At 59.5% G+C, this 18,380-nt stretch overlaps 1 protein-coding gene across 2 annotated transcripts in view; it reads left to right on the top strand.

Annotated features, from left to right (window-relative positions):
* TRIM9 (tripartite motif containing 9) overlaps positions 1 to 15,816 on the top strand; it is a 34,303-nt gene extending 18,487 nt beyond the window's left edge. Inside the window, exons 5-13 of one of the 2 annotated variants that reach the window (XM_088533801.1) lie at positions 57 to 210; positions 2,412 to 2,569; positions 4,013 to 4,151; positions 9,323 to 9,511; positions 11,584 to 11,625; positions 12,250 to 12,273; positions 13,254 to 13,557; positions 15,041 to 15,203; positions 15,724 to 15,816. In XM_088533801.1, coding sequence (XP_088389927.1) covers positions 57 to 210; positions 2,412 to 2,569; positions 4,013 to 4,151; positions 9,323 to 9,511; positions 11,584 to 11,625; positions 12,250 to 12,273; positions 13,254 to 13,557; positions 15,041 to 15,203; positions 15,724 to 15,786 — 1,236 coding nt within the window. In that variant the 3' untranslated portion in view covers positions 15,787 to 15,816. The remainder of the gene's footprint in view (positions 1 to 56; positions 211 to 2,411; positions 2,570 to 4,012; positions 4,152 to 9,322; positions 9,512 to 11,583; positions 11,626 to 12,249; positions 12,274 to 13,253; positions 13,558 to 15,040; positions 15,204 to 15,723) is intronic. The other variant, XM_088533802.1, reaches the window with a different exon arrangement.
* Positions 15,817 to 18,380: the final 2,564 nt, after the last annotated feature.

An 18,380-nucleotide genomic window follows, 5' to 3' on the forward strand; every position in this document is an offset into this window, starting at 1 on the left:
CACGCTGCCCATGGCCCAGGTGGCCCTCGGTAGCTGACGCTGCTCCTTGTCCCCAGATCTCGGACGCTTTGATCAGGAGAGTGCACTTAACTGAGGACCAGTGGGGGAAGGGGACACTCACCCCCCGGATGACCACAGACTTCGACCTAAACCTTGACAACGCCCCTCTGCTGCAGTCCATCCATCAGCTGGACTTCGTGCAGATGAAAGGTAAGGGTCTATCTCCAGCGTCCTTCCAAGGCCCCGCGAGCAGCTTCTCGCCGTGCCGAGCGCTTTCCACCCGCTCATCATGGGGAGGGGGCAGCGGAGCGGAGGCTTTAGCTTCTTCCCAGCAAGCAGAAAGACTGGAAAGCCCAGGGATCAGAGTTGAGCTTCCTCTGTGACCTTGAGGAGGCCTCTCTCGCCTCCATTTCATGTTTGTACAATGCAGATAATCGCTTGTCCCCACTTCCCATTGCTCCGTGCTTCTGGACTGTGAGGTTTTGGGGAGCAGGGAGCAGTCTTTCTGTGCTAGATGTGTATTCACTGCACCACAGTAAGGACCGCTGCCTAAGGAGGTGTCAAAACTAACCTTTGCGATGCAAAAGGATGAGCACAGGGCCTGAGACCATCACATGGTGATGGATGTGCATCGCATGGAGCTGCCTGCAGTCCTGCAAAGTCAGGAAAACAGGAGGCAAATGTCTGTATGAGCATCAGATGCATCTGCACGAGGGCAGCCCACAGGAGATGAAGCCCTCACCATGGGGTGACATCCCTGAGGTCCCTGCCAGCCTCAACTCTCCTGTGAGATCTGGCCCCTGACTCCGGCTAAGGAAGCAGCAGTGCAGCATGGATAGACCTTTGTGGATCTGCTTTTGGGCAAGGTCATCCCCAAATCCAGAGCTGTGCCTGTTTCTGTGCGTTCGGACTCAACCCTGCACCCTTGTCCAGGCATCTCTATCTCACATCTGTGGTCCAGGGGTGGCCTCAGAAGCAGCAGAAAGGGCTTCCCATGCCCGTGCTCACACACAGCTGAGGGCTTGGCATGACTCTTCATTGCCAGCGCAGCTGGATTTCCCTACGTAGGAGACATTTATTTATACACACCTGCCTTTCTCAGTAGTTGGGCACAGAAAGGTTGTTAATCACACGCTTCCTCTGCAACGATGATGAAAGTCTTCAAATAACGGCCCCGTTGGTGCCAGCTGCCAGGAGGGGGACGCGCTGGGCGCTGCTACCGCCCGCGCTCTTGGTTGCCCATCATTAACCAGGCCGTTATTTTGAAGCGTCAGTAACATTTTTAATAGGGGAGCCAGAACCTACTGAGAGCTGGATTCACGTTTTGCTTCCACACAGCTCATGGAGACGTAGGCATATTCCTGCCCTTCCTTGTTTGAATTTAGCCCCGGGGGTTATTTTTAATTCATAAGAGCAAATCTGCTGTTAGTTCAGCTGCCTGCCTCCTCCGTGGCAGTGGGCAGGATAGGCTGTCCTCCCGTTCCACCCTCGCTGTGCACGTGGGATGGTGAGTTTTGTAGATTTTGCAGAACGGTTGTCATTGGGTCCCACATGTCACAGCTCCAAGGGACAGCCAGGAAAAATTTATTAATAATGAGGGTGCCAGAGCCCTGGAACAGGCTGCCCAGAGAGGTTGTGGAGTCTCCTTCTCTGGAGATCTTCAAACCCGCTTGGACGCAGTCCTGTGCCACGTGCTCTAGGTGACCCTGCGTGTGCAGGGGGTTGGACTAGGTGACCTCGAGAGGTCCCTTCCAACCTTGAGCATTCTGTGATTCTGTGATTCTGTGACATTACTAGAGGTCTTAATAATGAGCAGAGGAACACACACAGGGGGTCCCTCGTGCAGCATCCCTCCCGCTGCGCAGGCTCTGAGGAACCAGCCCAGGGTGCCAGGTAGGACAGCGCTTTCCCAGGGGTTGTAGGTAAGGCCAAGCATTGCTTTGGGCTGGCAGCACCACGACTGCTGCAGAGGATCCTGGAGACCTGCTCCCACTCTGCAGAGGATCCTGGAGACCTTCTCCCGCTCTGCAAAGGGTGCCTGGAGAGTTCCACGGCGCTGGGGCTGGCTCGTGCAGAGGAGCCAGGCAGTTATGTGCTCGGTATGTTGTTCAGCTGCCAAATTGCTCAGTAATGTGTCAGAAAGAAGCAGGCAGAACGCAGAGAAGCTCTGGGGAAATGGCAGCTTCCGCAGGCAGCAGGGCTGAGGTGCAGCTTGTTTGGAGAAGGCTCCTTTTTGCCTCCTCAGTGCCTTATGCCCGTGAGATCGCGGTTGCATCCCTTGTGCAGTTTTGGCTTGGCACTGAGGCACTGAACGTGTCCTCCATGCTCCACAAGAAGCGTGCACGTTGCTGTAGTCTTCCCCCTTCTGCTCTGTGATCCTAGCAGCCAGGGTTGCACTAATTGGTGTTTAGTTTCCTCTCCAGTGCCGGCACCGCCGATCCTGCAGCTGGAGGAGTGTTGCACCCGCAACAACAGTGCCACCTTGTCCTGGAAGCAGCCCCCGCTGTCCACGGTGCAGGTGGAAGGCTACATCCTGGAGCTCGACGACGGCAACGGCGGCCAGTTCAGGGTAGGTGCTCGGAGCACCCGCAGGAGCCGGTCGTGGTGCCAGGCAGAGCTCCTGCCTCCAGAGCTGCAGAGCAGCCCCGTGCTGATGGGCATGGTGCAAGCATGGGCTTTGTGCCTGGCAATAGCCCATGGGCCTGGACTCGAGCCCAAATTTCCTCCCCTTCCCACGTGTGGGAGGCTCCCCAGAGGTTGCTGAAGGGTGACCCAGCTGCATTGGCCTGTGGGAAGGGCTCAGGCAGTGCCCCACACTTCAAGAGGTGCCCCCTTCTCTGGACGGCCCTCATGCAGTGTCAGTAGTCCCTGTTCCTTCCTCCCATCCCATCTTAGCTGCTCACATCCTCATGACCGACATCGGCAGAGGAGCTGGCCTGAGCTCCATCCCCAAGGGCCCTTGGAGTGACCTCCTGTGTGGGCAGTGAGGGTTTGGGGCTCTCTGAGCTCAGGCAGCTCCGCATCCACATCCGTAGCTGGAACAGTGCAGGAAGAGGTGCTGCTTGCTGTGGGAAACAGGCTCCAGCAGCGCTGGAAAGGACTTGTTATGGGACCACAACTCCCCACGGCCCAGGCTGCTCCCAGGTGACTCAGTGCTGCAATAACACACCAGAACGGAGAACCCTGTGGTATCCACCTTTCGTTCCCCATCATTCCTGAGTGCAGGATTTGGCCTGAGCTGAGTGTTGCTTCTTGTACCAGGAGCCTCATGTGAGCACTGAGCCCTTCAGCTCTTGCTCGGAGCGGAGGGGACTGCCCCCTTGTTGCCTGAGGGCTGCTAAAGTGGGTATTGCCCTGCCATGAGGTGACCAACACGTCCCCCAGCTCTTTGCAGGTCCTTCCATGCCCATGGCACATGAGCCTTGTGCCTGGAGGATGCTCGGGGAAGCTGATGGGGCAGGCGAGCTGCAGGCTGCTTTTTGGGGCAATCTGGGGAGGGGAACATTTCTGTTAAGAACCTTCCCAGTGGCCCACGTTATTTGCAAATGCAAAGAACACATTTAAAGCCCCATCATTTAAAGTTGCCAAGTATTTCATGCGAGGTGTGCTAATCCCCGTGAAAGACTCAGAGTCTGCCGGCTGCCAGCAAGTGGAGGTGCTTAAGGCCTGGGGGCTTTTAAATTGCTGTAATTACACAATTAAAATATGATTTTTCTCGGATCCGACATGCTGATAATTATCCTGGCGTGTTCACATCCACTGAGAGCAGGCGCAAGAACCAACACATCACATTTCCTGAATTCAGCCAAGAGAAACTCCCTTGGGCAGCAGCCAGAGCAAAACTGAGGCAGAGAAGAGGTAACTGGGGCGGGTTTGGGTGGGATGCAGGAGCAGGAGGTTGTGTGGGACGGGATCAGCGAGGCTCAGCGCAGCCGCCCCGGCGGCTCCGGGCTATGCCGTGGACTGGGAATGCGGCTCCGGGCTCACAGCGCCTTCCCGTGCTCGTTTGCAGGAGGTGTACGTGGGCAAGGAGACCATGTGCACCGTGGACGGGCTGCACTTCAACAGCACGTACAGCGCGCGCGTCAAGGCCTTCAACAAGGCGGGCGTCAGCCCCTACAGCAAGACGCTGGTCCTGCAGACCGCCGAGGGTAAGGCCCTGCTCGCGGCGCGCGCGCACGCGGGGGGCCCGGGCAGCACCCCCAGCTTCGCCCTGCGCTCCGCTGCGCCGCTCGTAGCCGAGCAGTCGTGACGGCGAAGCCAGCGCCGAGGGCAGGGGATGCCAGGAGCCTTGAACGGTGCCGGAATGTCTCTCCCTCACCCCTTTTCTTTGCAGAAGACGTTCTGTGGGGAGGAGCGATGTGGGTGCAGTGAGAGGCGTTCCGGAGAGATATTTGATATCCGGTCGCAGCAGGGTTTTGCAAGAGATTTACGCTGACTTACAGTACGTGCAGGGGAAGCTCTGGCGTCTCTGCTAATTCCCTTTAAAAATAAATAAATAAATAAAACGACTGCCACCGTCGCTCCGCATTGACTGAGGGTCGCTGACTGCGCGTTGCGTGCAGCTGCGCTACGACGTAGCCGGACGATGTCTCCTTAAGCCCTGGGATGGTGCGTTGGAGATCAGGGGGACCGTGGAAACACGTGGCCGTCAGGGTGTACAAACAGCCGTGCCAGCGTTGTCAGCGGAGCCGATTCCTCCCCGGCTGCAGGCACTCAGTTAGAACACTAACCAACCTGGTACAGGCCATGGGGCAGTCTCCCCGCCCGACTTTAAGTGCATTTGTCACACCAGACACTTAATCCATTTGGAAAATTGGCTTGATTCTGACATGCAGGTCGAGAGTCATGGGGCTGGTGCAGAGCAGTGAGGCGGGAGTTAAAGCAGTGGGTGATTCAGCTGCGAGAAGGGGAATCGTCCCCACCACAGCACATCCCCACCACAGCCACCCCTCAAAGTTATTAGCAGAAGAAGCCTTTTTTAGGAGTTCTCTGCATGTACAGGAACTATTTTTCCATAAATTCCAGACTAAAATCTCTCTGTTTTCTAAACCACGTCAAGATTTTGTTGGACTCCAGCGTAACAAGACCTTGGTTGTAGAGCCAAGGCTCAGAGCTGGCTCTCGAACGACATCGTGCTCCTTCAGCCCTGAGCAGTTGCCAGTAGACCCAGTTTGGGCTCAGAAGAGAATGAACAGGACTCGGGAGGCTTTTGGTAGGGCAGAAAGCAGGTGAGTTCCTGCTTGCCACAGAGCACCTTTGAGGGCTTTGAGAAAGGAGAAAAAATGGGTTCTCTGTTGAAAACTCAGGCCACAAAGGCCATAGCACATCCATGTGGGAGCTGCATGGGGATTTGCAAAGCTGAGCTTCAAGGAAGCTGCAACGTTGCTCTGAAGTTCCAGAACCCGGACAGCCCAAGCCCAGGGCTGCTCTGGGATGGCCAGGGCAGCTCCCCGAGCCTGGAGATCAGCAGTTCTCACCAACTTCACTCCTACAAGCTCTGCAGGAGGTAACAGGGCTTTTGCTTCTCCTCCCATTTGTGTCTCAGAAGCTGCATTTGAGCCATAGCTTCCTAGCCAAAACTGGTTTAAGTTGTCCAAACCAGACCTTTGCAGGGGTTCCCTGTGGGATCTTTCCAGGCCTGCTTTCCTCTCGCTAGACGTTTTCTCTGTCATTCCAAGCCCATCTATCATGCAGTTCCCAAATACGAAGCAATCCATGAGATGATGTCTCTTCAAGGACGCAGCGGGCTGGATTGCACTTGGAGCTCTGTGTCTGAGCTGTGCCAGGAAATGGATTTTCCACAACAAAACTTACTCCTTCGTGCATTGAACAAAAGTTTGCTGCACTCAGTCTTTTTAGTGAACAGGCTTTTACATTTGTTATTGCAGCACAGAAAAAAAAAAAAAGTCAAGTAGACCGGAGGCATTTTCAGCTCTTGGAGGCCGTCAGAGCTTTCTGCACTCAAAGTGAAGTAAATGACGTCTGCGTGCAGCTTCCAGATATCCGAGTGACCTGCTGAATGGAGCCGCCTCACACATCCCTGTCTGGTCAGGCTTTTATTTCTGGAATATATAGCAGCATTAGGCCTGAAGTGCAGTTTGGTCTGAAGCTCTACAGCACTCTACAGCTTGCTGCAAAGTGCTTGTGTAACAGAGCAGGAGGGGACAAAATAAGAGGAAGACTCAATATGAAGAGAAGATCCTTCTGAATTGGTCGTCCCTTTGTGAGTGGTTATGAGAAATCCTGCATGTTTTTAAGAGTTGGCTTCCAGCCCTAGCACGCGGAATCCCGATCCAGCCTCTGTGGAAGTTAACTGGAGTCTTTCGTTTGCCTCCTGCGAGCAGTGAAACACACTGGAGAGGATGGAGGGGTGTGAAGCATCTCACAAGTTCTCAGCGTCTGAGAGCAAGGATTAGAAAAATGCAAAGTTGTATCTTGTATCTCTGTAGTCCTCCCCAGCTGAGCAGCCAGAGAGCATGGGACTGTCCCCAGGGAAGGCATCTGCCAAGCACCATCCCAGCCTGCAGCAGGGCCGCGCTCTTCCCGCTCATCCCACAGGAAACCGCGTTTTCCAGTTGAGGAAGTTCCAGTTCACTCTTTAAAATCAGATCCTTGGTGCCACCAACAGGGCAAGGGCTGAGGTGGCTGGCAGCGGGGAGGAGGTCTTTGCCAGCAGCCATTCCCACCGGCTGGGCTCTCTGCAGCTCTAGGCTTTCCTGGAGATGAAGATCTTCATCCTCTGCCCAGCCAAATGGCAGCCAGGAGCCGAAGGTGATGGTCCTTACCTATAGCTTGGCATCTCCCTAGCTGATGCCACGTTATTTGCTGTCCTAAGGCACCGGCAGCTGGTGACAACACTGCGGGCTGCCCTCGCCCCCCAGAGACGCCAGGTCTCCCCTTGGCCTCTTCTTCCCTAGACCAGCCAGCCCCGGCTCTCTTGGTCTTCCTTCATCTGCCAGGTTTTCCAGCCTCTGGCCAGTCTCAGGCTGCCTTTGGGCTCCGTCCTGCGCTCGTAGTTCCTGGCAGCGCTTCTCTGTCTTCCTGCTCCCTGTTCAGCTGCAGCGAGGGCAGCCGGAGGGCTCTGGCCCTGAGGTGCTGCCCACACGGAGGTACCACCAGCCGCTTCCAGGAGACTCCCGCTTGCCCAACACAAGCCCGCACAGACCACGCAGCAGAGATGCTCCCAGTGATACCAGAGCCTGCTCATGGCTACAAGGTTCCTCATGCAGCTCCCGAGTCCCTCGCGTGTCACCTCTCTCCATGGGCTGTTCAGCATCTGGATATTGAGCCTGAAGGATAAACTCTTCCCACGTGAAGGCAGAGGAGCTCTGAGACCCTGGCGGGGCCTGTCCCCACCGGCTCCCCCGTCCCCATCTCCGCTCTTGCTGGTCTGGCTGGCCGAGGGGCTCTCCTGCTGCTGAACCCCTCCGCGTCCTTCTTGCCTTTCCGTAGCCATCACACCGGGATCCGCGCTGGGAAGAGCTGCCTCCCTTCCTGCTGGCTCTGAATGCACTGCTGGGCCGTTCCCATGGAGAAGACAGGCAAACCCCAGGAAAGGTGAGGAAATGAAAGCAGCAGCTGGGGAAGGAGCAGCTGCCAGGCCTGCGCAGATCCTGCATTTTGGAGCAGATGATCCCCAGCATCTAGAAGGTCCCACTTGGGCTGTCTGCCAGTGGATGTCTCCGGGCTCAGCAGCTCTTGGGATGGGTGCTCAAAGCCTCGTGTGACACCTTCCTCCAAGCAGCCCAAAGCATGGTCAGCAGCAGCTTGCAGACACCATAACACGGGTGCTAAAGCCAAAGGAGGCTGTGACTGCAGGGTGGTTTGGGTGCAAGGGGAGAGCCTGGAGTCCCTCACCCTTCTCTCAGCCACGCTGGGTCTCCAGCTCTGAACGTGGCTGCAGAGTTCCAAGGCTTTGGCTTCAGGTGCTGCCCTTGGTGAGATACAAACCTAAGAGATCTAGGAGCAAAGAATGAGGGAGGAACACCTGGATTGTCACAGTGTGTCCCTGCTGGTCCCTCTCTCGAGTTCCCAAACTTACTTAGCTCTGCCAGTCTCTCCAGCAGCAGCTCCCAGCTGGTTCTGCACTGGCCTGGGATGGAGATGTGGAAAACCAGCGTGGGCACCATGGTTGGAGAGGCCTTCCGCAGACTAGTCGAGCACCAGAAGCTTTCCTCTTCTTTCAGGGTCTTTCTCAAGCTGTGTAAAACCCAATCCGTCACCCAGGGCTCCACGTAGTCACCTAAAGCTGTGGAGTGGCCTTCAACAGCAACAAGAGCTGATTGGAAAGGGCTGAACAACACAAGGGGAATCACATTGCAAAGAGCAATCGGAACACAAGGATTGTCCTGCTGGGTCGGGCCAGGAGCCCAGTGACCACACTCAGCTGGGGACAGTCAGAGGTCCTGGCTCGGTTCTGTTCCCCTCGCTCTCATTCGATGTTAGAGGCACATCCCTACCTGGTCTAGCCCTCTGCTTAGTGACCTGCTGTGCAGCAAAGTTTCTAACCCCTTTCTGAGCCCACAGTAGTAAGTTCCAGAGTTACAACCCACTGTGTGCAAGGAAATATGTTCTTTTATGTATTGAAACATGATTTTCAGCTCAAGTCCATGTTCACAGCTGAGAGAGACAGGAAGGCTGGGAATATAGTGTCTGGGAGTTAATCTGATTTTAATGTGTGGAAGATGGTGGATTCTGCATTTTCAAGGTAAAACAAAACTTGACAAAGTCTAGAGGAGCTACAGGAGGTAGCTGTGACAGTGGGGGACATTTGATGACCCAGGAGGTTCCCTCCAGCCTGACGTTTTGCTGTGACTCACGTGGGTTAAATTCTTATTGTAAGGCTCAGATATGTTTTAACAGGTACAAAGAGATACCAAGAACACAACATCCCGAACAGCCTTTGAGTAAGGTGGGTGCTTGGTGGTACGTAGGGTAATGCGATTTAGCACAGTCCTGCAACACACCTTTGCAGAGTGACCAGCTCACTAGCAAAATGCCACATCCAGCCTTTATACCAATATATTGTGCACAAAGAAGGTACGAGGCCTTTATTAAAGAAAAAGGGGAAGTATGCATGGTAACTTGTGAATTTTTTAGGTGCATTTCAATATTAGTCGCCGGGCTCGTGTTAAGGAAAAGCATATTGAGTTTGTCTTGGTGGCCCGGGGATGTTGTGGAAGATGCAAACATGTTTGTCGCTGGCCCGCTCGCAGGCCAGGCCCTCCTCGGCGGTACCGCCGGGCCGCACGGGTCCGACCCGCGCTCCGGCCGTGCGGGACCCCTTCTGATCTCTAGTTTGCCTTGATCTTACGTTTAGACACGCAGTCAGAAGAGCAGAGCCTCCCTTTCCCAGTGCCTTTGGAAAGATTGCAGCTTCGTAGGATGAGTCCTTTCTCCTCCACCCTTAACCTGCAACCCAGCTTCTCGGGGAGATCCTACTTTGAGCTAAGATCTTCGGCCCACCAGCTGAGCTTGCACTCTTCCTTACAGTCCCTGAATTCAGCCGGTGAGCTGAGCCCCTCGGGCATTCCCCCTCGATCCGTGCTGCCGCCCGTCTCCGGAGTATTTGTTTGTTCTGTCGCGCTCTGTTTGTTTTTCCCATGACATGCGGGTGGCGGGGGGGACTCGTCCTGTTTGTCAGTGCCTGCTGCTGGCGCCAGGGTGTCGAGGGTGCAGCTCCCGTGTGTGTCCATCTGTGTGTGCCAGCGCGGCGCGGGGGGACCCGGCAGTCCCGTCCGGGAGCGCTGCTCTTTGCAGGGCCGCATCCCCATTGGCATTTTGGTGCTGGCGAGGCCAAGACTGTTCTGCAGAGGCAGCCAGCAGAGCCGATTCCCCCTCCGGAGCTGCCGTTGATCCTGTGTTTAGGCGCAGTCGGAAGAGCAGCCGCCACCCGGGAGGAGCCCGTGGGGACGTTCTGGCCGGGGGCTCTCCTGCGCAGCCAGAAAACGCAGCGTCTGCTGCGCGATCCCGCTCTGCGGGACGAGTTCACCCCGCTAAACTAGACCCGGCAGAGAGGAGCGAGCCCAGATGCCAGCACGGTCCAACCAGTGTCCCGCGTGCAGACCTGCTCCGGTCGGGCTTCTCCGGAGCTGCCAGCGCTCATTCCCGCTGCGGAGCAGCGGCCGCGCTCGCTTGGGAGCCGCGTTTTCCACGGAGCGCAGGAAGCCCCTCCAGCGGCCCCGTATCCATCGGGAAGCGCCCGAGCTTTGCTCGCGCCCAGGCGGGACGCAGGGACCACGGAGCGCCGGCCCCGGCGCGTCTCGCGGAGCTGTTTTCTAACCAACCTTTGCGCATCTGCCGTTGCTAAAGATCCTGGGCCCTGATTCTTCTGCCACGCTGGATTTACACCGCTCCATGGGCGCCAGTGGAGTGACTCCGCGCGGCTTGCTCTGGTGTAAGCCCAGGAAGAATGGGGGTCCCCGATTGCCCCGTTGCCATCCCATAACCCGGAATGAGGAATGCTGCAGCATGAGCATTGCCAGAATAACCGGGGGCTCTGCCCTCCGTCAGCGACTTTATTTCCTTTGTGCTTTTTATGTTCTCTCCCATTGCACCGCTGTGCGCTAATGGCTTCGCCTCTGTTTCGTCCTGGGACGGTCCCTGCTCCGTGCGCGGTGTCCGGGGCCGCCGTGCCCGCTCGGAGCCGTCCCTGTGTGTGGAGCACGTCCCTGCGCACGGGCCGGGGCGGTGGGGCCGGGGTGGCCGTGCCGGTCTGCAGCGAGCTGCCCGTATCCCGGCGGAGCACCGACGCCTGGAAAACCACTCCTTGGGAAGGGGCGCGATTCATTAAAACGGCCTCTGCAGCGGGAGCAAACCCCGTGGTCTCACCTGCCACGCAGGGAAAAACACCTGTTTTTTTAATTTTTTTGTCCCATTATAAAAAAAATCACCAAATTAGACAGGAGCCCTTTAAAAGCAGCACCCTCTGTGGATGCCCTGGCCGGGGCTTCCATGCAGGGCCAGCTTGGGGCTTCCCGCTGCCCTCTCCTCCCGCGAGGACCGGCTCTCGCGATGTCCCTCGCCGCAGTTTGGGCCCCTGGAGATGTCCCTGGCGGCAGCCGGGACGTGGAGCCGTCTCGGGAGGAGGACGGGGCGCCCCGGAGCATCCTGCAGCCGAGAGGGGACTGCCCAGGACAACCAGGTGGTCCCCGTCCCACGCAGGGTGCCAGCGGCTGCTGCCTTTTGTCCACCCCTTTGCCCAGGGGAGTGTGTTTGGGGTGATTTGGTTCAATCTAGAGAACAGCTACCAAGCAGCCAAAATATTCTGGCGTAGCTAAAAGTCGCTCTCTCTTTTCTGGAGGAGAGTCCAATCCGGAGCATAGAGAAATCCAATTTCCTGCTCTGGAAGGCTCTAACAGTGTCTGGCCATGAAAGACTGATATTTCAACAAGCCCAACGGTCAGCACCCAAAATCACGGGGCACATTTGCAGCTCTGCTCCCTGCTCTTTGGCTTTTAATGAATCAGGCCTGCAGCGGCCGCCGGGTGCTTCGCTAGCGGCTGAGTCTCAGGAGTGTTTTTCAGGAGCACGGTTGTCCTTTCTCAGCTTTGATGTGTGAAATGTAGTATCTCTTTATAGGATGCACTTTTGACACACAAGCAACGCCTTACTCTCAATTAGGCAAGTATATTTATTGCAATTCGGTGGCGCATGCTCTGTGTTGCTCATCCTTTTCCCATTGCATCTTTTCCTTGCGCCCTGCACGCACCCTGCTCGCAGGGCCCTCCATGGCTCGGGGCATTCCGAGCGTTTCCCCTTCGCGCTTTTTAAGAGCAGCCCGAGGGCAGCACCGTGGAAAAGGCCCCGTAATTAAGAACGGATCCTTCCACGTGTGTCCCCCAACTCACTAAGGGTGCTGGAACGTTTGCCAGACACCCAGGGGTGATCGGCCTCTCTGCAGCTCGTGCAGCGCTCCGGGTCGATGCATGTGTCCCACTGACCCTCTTGATTATCCGATTATCCGGCGCGGAAACCTGCATTTCCCCGGCCATTCCCGGGAGAAGCAGTGCCCGGCAGCCTGCAAACCAGCCCGGCCGCTTCCCGCCGCACGCAGCAGCGCATCCCGCTGCGTGCCGCAGGCTGCGCGCGCGGGGCCCTCTCTGCACAACGGTGTTTGCAGAACGCCCAGAGACCCGAGCGCCCGCCGGAGAAGCAGCAAAACCCACCTCTGATTCCTGCTTTTACTGAATGCCGACTTGACTCCCTGTTTTCTCTCCCGCATGCCTTTCACCGGAATGACAACAGTTGACATTAAAAAAATGGTGGCAGGTACGGAATCGCTTCCCTTGCGGCACAAGGGCGCCCGGTGCATGCGAGCTGCCTCGTGAAGCGAGCCGATAGACCGCCCAGCCATCTCGCCAGGGTTCTGTTTTCCAAGGCGTCTTTCCCGTTGCAGTCGTGAGCGTGTCGTGTGGATGTGTCCGCTGGAGAAAACCCCCCGTGAAAGTGGGATAGTGGCTTGTGAACCCCCGTGCCTCTGTGTTGTCAGGAACACGGCCCCGTGTCTGTCACTTTGCCAGGAGCCGAGTCCCGTGCGCTGAAAACCGCAGCTGTGTTGGGTGGCCGAGGTTCCGGAGCGCTTCCCGGCGTTCCCTCGCGTTCCGTGCGGCCGGCTGCTCCCTAGGGAGGTTCCCCGGCGCTGCGTCCCGGCTCCGTGAGCGCGGAGCTGCCTGCGAGTCCTGCGGGCACCGTCTGTCCCTCATCCACAGCCCCTTCCTGCGCACTCCGGTGCTGCCAGGAGTGACCCCCAGCCCCGGGATCAGCCTAAGGGACCTGCGGGGCTGAGCGGAGTCGCAAGGCTCCGGATGGGGCCGAATTTAGCCCGGAACAGAGGCCCAGAGAGGCTGTGGAGGCTCCTTCTCTGGAGATCTCCCAACCCGCCTGGATGCCACCCTATGCCCTGGGTGTCCCTGCTGGAGCACGGGTTGGACTGGATGAGCCCTAGAGGTCCCTGCCAACCTCAGCCATTCTGGGATCCTGTGAAATTTTAGGAGATCGTGAGGATCCCGGGGATCAGCTAGCCGAGACGGACGTGCCGGGAGGGGACGTCCCCGCGCGCCCGCAGGCAGGGACAGGCAGCAGGGCCACCCGTGATCCCGGCGGGAGCCTCCGTCCCCGCGCGGCCGTCCCTGGAGCGGCCTCTCCCGCCTGCGCGTCCTGCATGGAGCATGCGCTGCCGCCGGCACCGCCGGCACCGCCGGCCCCGCTCGCCGGCGCCGCGCTGACCCGCTCCCGTTTGTGTGTTCCAGTTGCTTGGTTCTCTTTCGACCCTGCCTCCGCGCACGCCGACATCATCTTTTCTAATGACAACCTGACTGTCACCTGCAACAGCTACGATGACAGGGTTGTGCTGGGGAAAACGGGCTTTTCCAAAGGGCTCCATTACTGGGAGCTGTCGATCGATCGTTACGATAACCACCCCGACCCGGCCTTCGGCGTGGCGCGCGTGGACGTCCTCAAGGATGCCATGCTGGGCAAGGATGACAAGGCCTGGGCCATGTACGTGGACAACAACCGGAGCTGGTTCATGCACAACAACTCGCACACCAACAGGTACGTCACCCGCCCCGGGGTTGTCCCCTGGAGAGCCCCCCAGGACACGCAGGAGGGCTGGGATAGCCCCTGTCCTGCAGCCCCTGCGCTTGCCCCACGCACGGGACGGTCCCTGTGTGGCTGTGTCCTGCTCCAGCTCGCTCTTCCGTGCACGCTGTGACCTGTTGTCACGCTGGCCCTCCACCCAGTGAGGCTGAGAGGGATCTGACCAACATGTTCAAGTACCTGAGGGGGGAATGCAGGAGGATGGGGCCAGGCTCTTCTTGGTGGCCAGTGACAGGACAAGGGGTAACGGGTACAAGCTGAAACCCAGGAGGTTCCATCTCCATGTGAGGAAGAGCTTCTTTGCTGGCTGTGAGGGTGCCAGAGCCCTGGCACAGGCTGCCCAGAGAGGCTGTGGAGGCTCCTTCTCTGGAGATCTTCCAACCCGCCTGGATGGACCCTGTGCCCCTGCTCTGGGTGTCCCTGCTGGAGCAGGGGCTGGACTGGATGATCCCTAGAGGTCCCTGCCAACCTCAGCCATTCTGTGATGTATCCTTGTGCCGCTGCTCATCCTCGCCTTCCCCATGGGCCAGTGGATCTGGGGCTTGTGGTCACTTGGGTATTGACGCTCTTCGTCAATCATAAACCTTTCAGAGGAGCTGGCGGTAGAGCCAGAGGGGTGTTTTGGGGGACAGCAGAACCCTCATGTTAGGCCTGGAGCTACTCACGCAGAGGTTCCCGTTGTCAGAGAGAACGTGACTCTCTGCTGCTCTCAGATCGGGCGATTCCTACTCTGTTCTCAGCCAGACGAGCTCCCGCAGGCTCCTCTTGCCACCTCGTGGACTGCAGTTTTGCGGTAACGAAAGAGCCCGTGGACTGAGCCCATCTCACTGTCCCATCACACTATGGGACTGAGCCCCATAGTGTCTATAATTACCTCAAGGGAGGGTTGAAGAGGATGGTGCTGGTCTTTTTTCAGTGGCGGCCACTGGCAGAACTAGAAGTAATGGCCACAAACTGAAGCACCAAAAGTTCCACAGGAACTTAAGGAAAAATTTCTTCCCAATGAGGGTGCCAGAGCTCTGGAACAGGCTGCCCAGAGAGGTTGTGGAGTCTCCTTCTCTGGAGATCTTCAAACCCGCTTGGACGCAGTCCTGTGCCACGTGCTCTAGGTGACCCTGCGTGTGCAGGGAGTTGGACTAGGTGACCTCGAGAGGTCCCTTCCAACCTTGAGCATTCGGTGATTCTATGATCTACACAGCTCAGCCGAGCTGGCAGTGCCATGAGATGGGAAATCCCTCCAGCACGGGGAGCCTGGGACGTGCGGGGGCCGGAGCGCGGCCGCTTCCTCTCTAGGTCACTGTCCTGCACAGGCCACACGTGCCCGGCAGGTTTCCTAGGCACAGAGTTGTGGTCGCTGCAGATTTATCCGTGCCTTGGCAGGATGGTGGGACGTGCGTGAAGCCGCAGAGATGCCCTCATTTTCCTCTCACCCCTGCAGGACGGAGGGCGGGATAACGAAAGGCGCCACGGTGGGAGTGCTGCTGGATCTGACCCGGAGAACCCTGACCTTCTCCATCAACGAGGACCAGCAAGGGCCGGTGGCGTTCGAGAACCTCGAGGGCCTCTTCTTCCCCGCCGTGAGCCTCAACAGGAACGTGCAGGTAGGCGCCAAGCGGGCCGGGGTGAAGGAGGGGGCTCCGGGGCCCCTCGTGCCACCTCTGCACCCGCTGGGACGCACCGGGACGCGCTCCCGTGGGAGACGGGCTTGGAACGGGGCCGCACACCCGGCCCTCCACCTCCCGGTTCATTAGCAGCCATCGGAGCGGCCCGTCTCGCTCTGCTTTTAGGTGTCTGTGTATTCATTCATAGAGCAGACACGTCCGTCCTGCTCCTTGACGGGTTTAATTCCCACCGCAGTCTCGGGATAACCGAAGAGACGGGCGCGTTTATAGAGCCCCTCTGCTCCCTGACAGTCCCATAGCAAGAGAGCGCCCCAAATTCCCGGGGAACAGGGACATCCTGCGGGAGGCTGATAAGAGCCAAGAAACCCAATTCACCCATTACCCTTCAAAGGTGTGCGAGTAATTACAGTGACTCTAAATTAGATGGGAAAAAATGTGTTTTGGACAGTTTTCTGTGCGTTGAGTGCAAGGGGGTGCCACTAACCCGCTGTCGCTGCAGGTGACGCTGCACACGGGGCTGCCCGTGCCCGAGTTCTACACGTCCCGCTCGGCCGGGCCGTAGGGAGCGGGGCCGCTGCCTCCCCTCCGGACATTCCCTCCCTCGGGAAGCGCCTCGCCGAGGAGCCGCGCTCGGCCGCCGTCTGGAGAGCAGGGGAAAGCAGGAGGGAAAGCAGCAGCTTGTGGCTCCTGCCGCCCTCGCCGTGCGCCCTGCAGCGCCGCCAGCGCTGTCCCGTGTGTGTCCGCTTCGCTCTTTCGCTCTTTTGGCTGATCAAGTACCTAGGTAGCCTGAGATGTTGCTCTGTGTCCGCTTTTAGGTTCGGTTTTATTTATTTGGGAGTTTTCGGGGGGGAGGTGGGGGCAGTGTGGGTTTGAGGAGAGCGCTGGGTTCCCTCGCGCGCGGCCGCCCGCGCGTTACGTTGCAGCCCGTCCCCTTCCCCGCCGCCGTCGCGGCCGTCGCTCCGGGGCCAGCGGTGAGTCCCGGCGGCCGCTTGCCGGCGTTCCCCCCATTCCCGCGCGCTTGCCAACGGGATAATCCCTCCACGCTCGTTGCGACCGTCCCCGGCTGCTCCCGCGCGGCCGCTCCGGCCACTCGTCCCAGCGCCGCCGGCGGGACCAGGGCGCCCCCGACCCGGCCGCCTCGCGCCCGGCTCCCTGGCCAGCCAACGCCACAGCCATAGGCCACGGGGCCACGCGGCTCTTCGGAGATTAGCGTTTATTTTTTTATAGTTGCCGTATATATATATATTAAAAAAAAAAAAATCTAGCCTTAACGACTACCTGATAGTGTCCTTTTTTTCATGGAAGCGCTCGGTGCGAGGAAGCCTCGCCGGGCTGCAGGGCGCGGGCTGCATGCGCATCCCCCTCACTTTGCTTCGCCCTCATTCCCCGCCTCCCTGCGGAGCGGCTCGGGATGCGCTCCCGGAGCCGGGATTGCGGCGGGGGGATGCGCCTGGCGCCAACACCCGGCTTTCCCTGCGGAATACCAGCTTTCCCTGCGGAATACCAGCTTTCCCTGCGGAACACCCGGCCTTCCCTCCGCCCCGTCCGGCCCCCCTCGCTCCAGCGCCAGGTTTCCCTAATTTATTGAATGGGTGCTATGTGGTCCGTGGCCGCGGGCCGGGCTCGCGGGGCCGCGGAGCAGCCGCGTTGCGGGACGACGCCGGCAGCTCCGCGGAGCCGCCGCAGCGGCCGCCACGTCGGGACTCGTTTCTCAGCCGTCCCTCCGGTCCTCGATGATGTTCATGGTGCTTCTTAGACTCCTAGTGACTTGTAACCCGTCGTCCCGCTGTAGCGCCGGGACAGCTGCGCGCGGCCGCTCTACTACACCCAGTGTCATGTTTGCTGTTCTAATAAAGGACTTTTACAAGAGAGTGGCCGGGCTCTGCCGAGCATCTCTGCGCCTCTGCGGGGTCCCAGAGACGGGGGGGAAAATATCCACCGGCTGGGAAGCTCAGGGCGGGCAGGAGGGAAAACGGGGCTGGCGGGGAGGTTTACAAGCGAGGCGGGATCGCGAGGCCTCTGAGCTCATTATGGGATTGAGTCCAGGGCTAAAGCAAAACGCTGCCGCAGGGAGCGCTTGCATTAATTGCATTAATGGCTCAGGCTGCTGCTCGCCCTTTCCGAGGGGGAACCTTCGGGACACGCGGGAAATCGTGTCCCGCGCTCCCGGAAACCCAATGGCGGGCTGGCTGCAGGGATGATCCCTTCATCCGGGACACCGGCGGGCTCGGAAACGGGGCCGCAGGCTGCACCGGGGAGGGGCTGAGGCCGCTTCGAGACCCTTAGGACGGTGTCGCTGCTGCGTTTAAGGTGCCGCGGTGCAGCCGCCGCTTGTCGGTCATCCCCGCAGAGCGGGAGGGTCGCGCGGACGGAGCCGCCGTCCCCGCCGCCCCGAGCGCCGGGGCCGCCGGGCCCGGGCCTCGAACCCGCGGCCTCGGGGGCGGAGCCGGGCGGGGCGGCGCGGGGCGGGGCGGCCGCGCCGGGGCGAGCGGAGCGGAGCGGAGCGGAGGGGCCGCAGCGGCCGCGCAGGTACCGGGACCCGGCGCGTCCCCCCTGCAGCCGGGGATCCCCCCGCACAGCCCGGGATCCTCCCTGCAGCCCGGGATCCTCCCGCACAGCCCGGGATCCTCCCGCACAGCCCGGGATCCCTCCTGCAGCCCGGGATCCCCCCGCACAGCCCGGGATCCCCCCCTTGCGCTTCCCCCTTGCACGGCCCCGGGATCCCCCCCCGTTTGCGCTTCTCTTCCGCACGGCCCCGGGATCCCCCTTTGCAGCTCCCCGCGTTCCCCCCCACATTGCCCGGCCCCGGGACCCCCCTTGCTCACCCTGTGGTTTCCCGGGGTGCCCTTCCTTGCTCACCCCCCCTTGCAAATCCCGGGAAAACCCCCTTCCCCGCCCCTCTTTGCGCCCGCACCTCCCCGCGTCCCCCCCGGCCCGGCCCGGGATTTCCGCCTCCCGCCCGCACATCCCTCCCTTCCCCGCACGTCCCCGGGATCCCCCCCCCCCCGCACGCACCCCCCGGCACCTCCCCTTGGCGCGGGGGGGCGGGGGGGGGCGTTCCCGTCGCTGTCCCCCGCCGGGGGTGGCCCCGTCCCTGTCCCTGCCCAGCCCCGGCCCCGGAAAGGCTGGTCCGGCCCGGGGAGGCGCCAGCGCGGG

Source organism: Tinamus guttatus, unplaced genomic scaffold, assembly GCF_059628265.1.
Source record: "Tinamus guttatus ecotype Peru unplaced genomic scaffold, ASM5962826v1 Tinamus_guttatus_pri_ptg000522l, whole genome shotgun sequence".
Lineage (NCBI taxonomy): Eukaryota > Metazoa > Chordata > Aves > Tinamiformes > Tinamidae > Tinamus > Tinamus guttatus.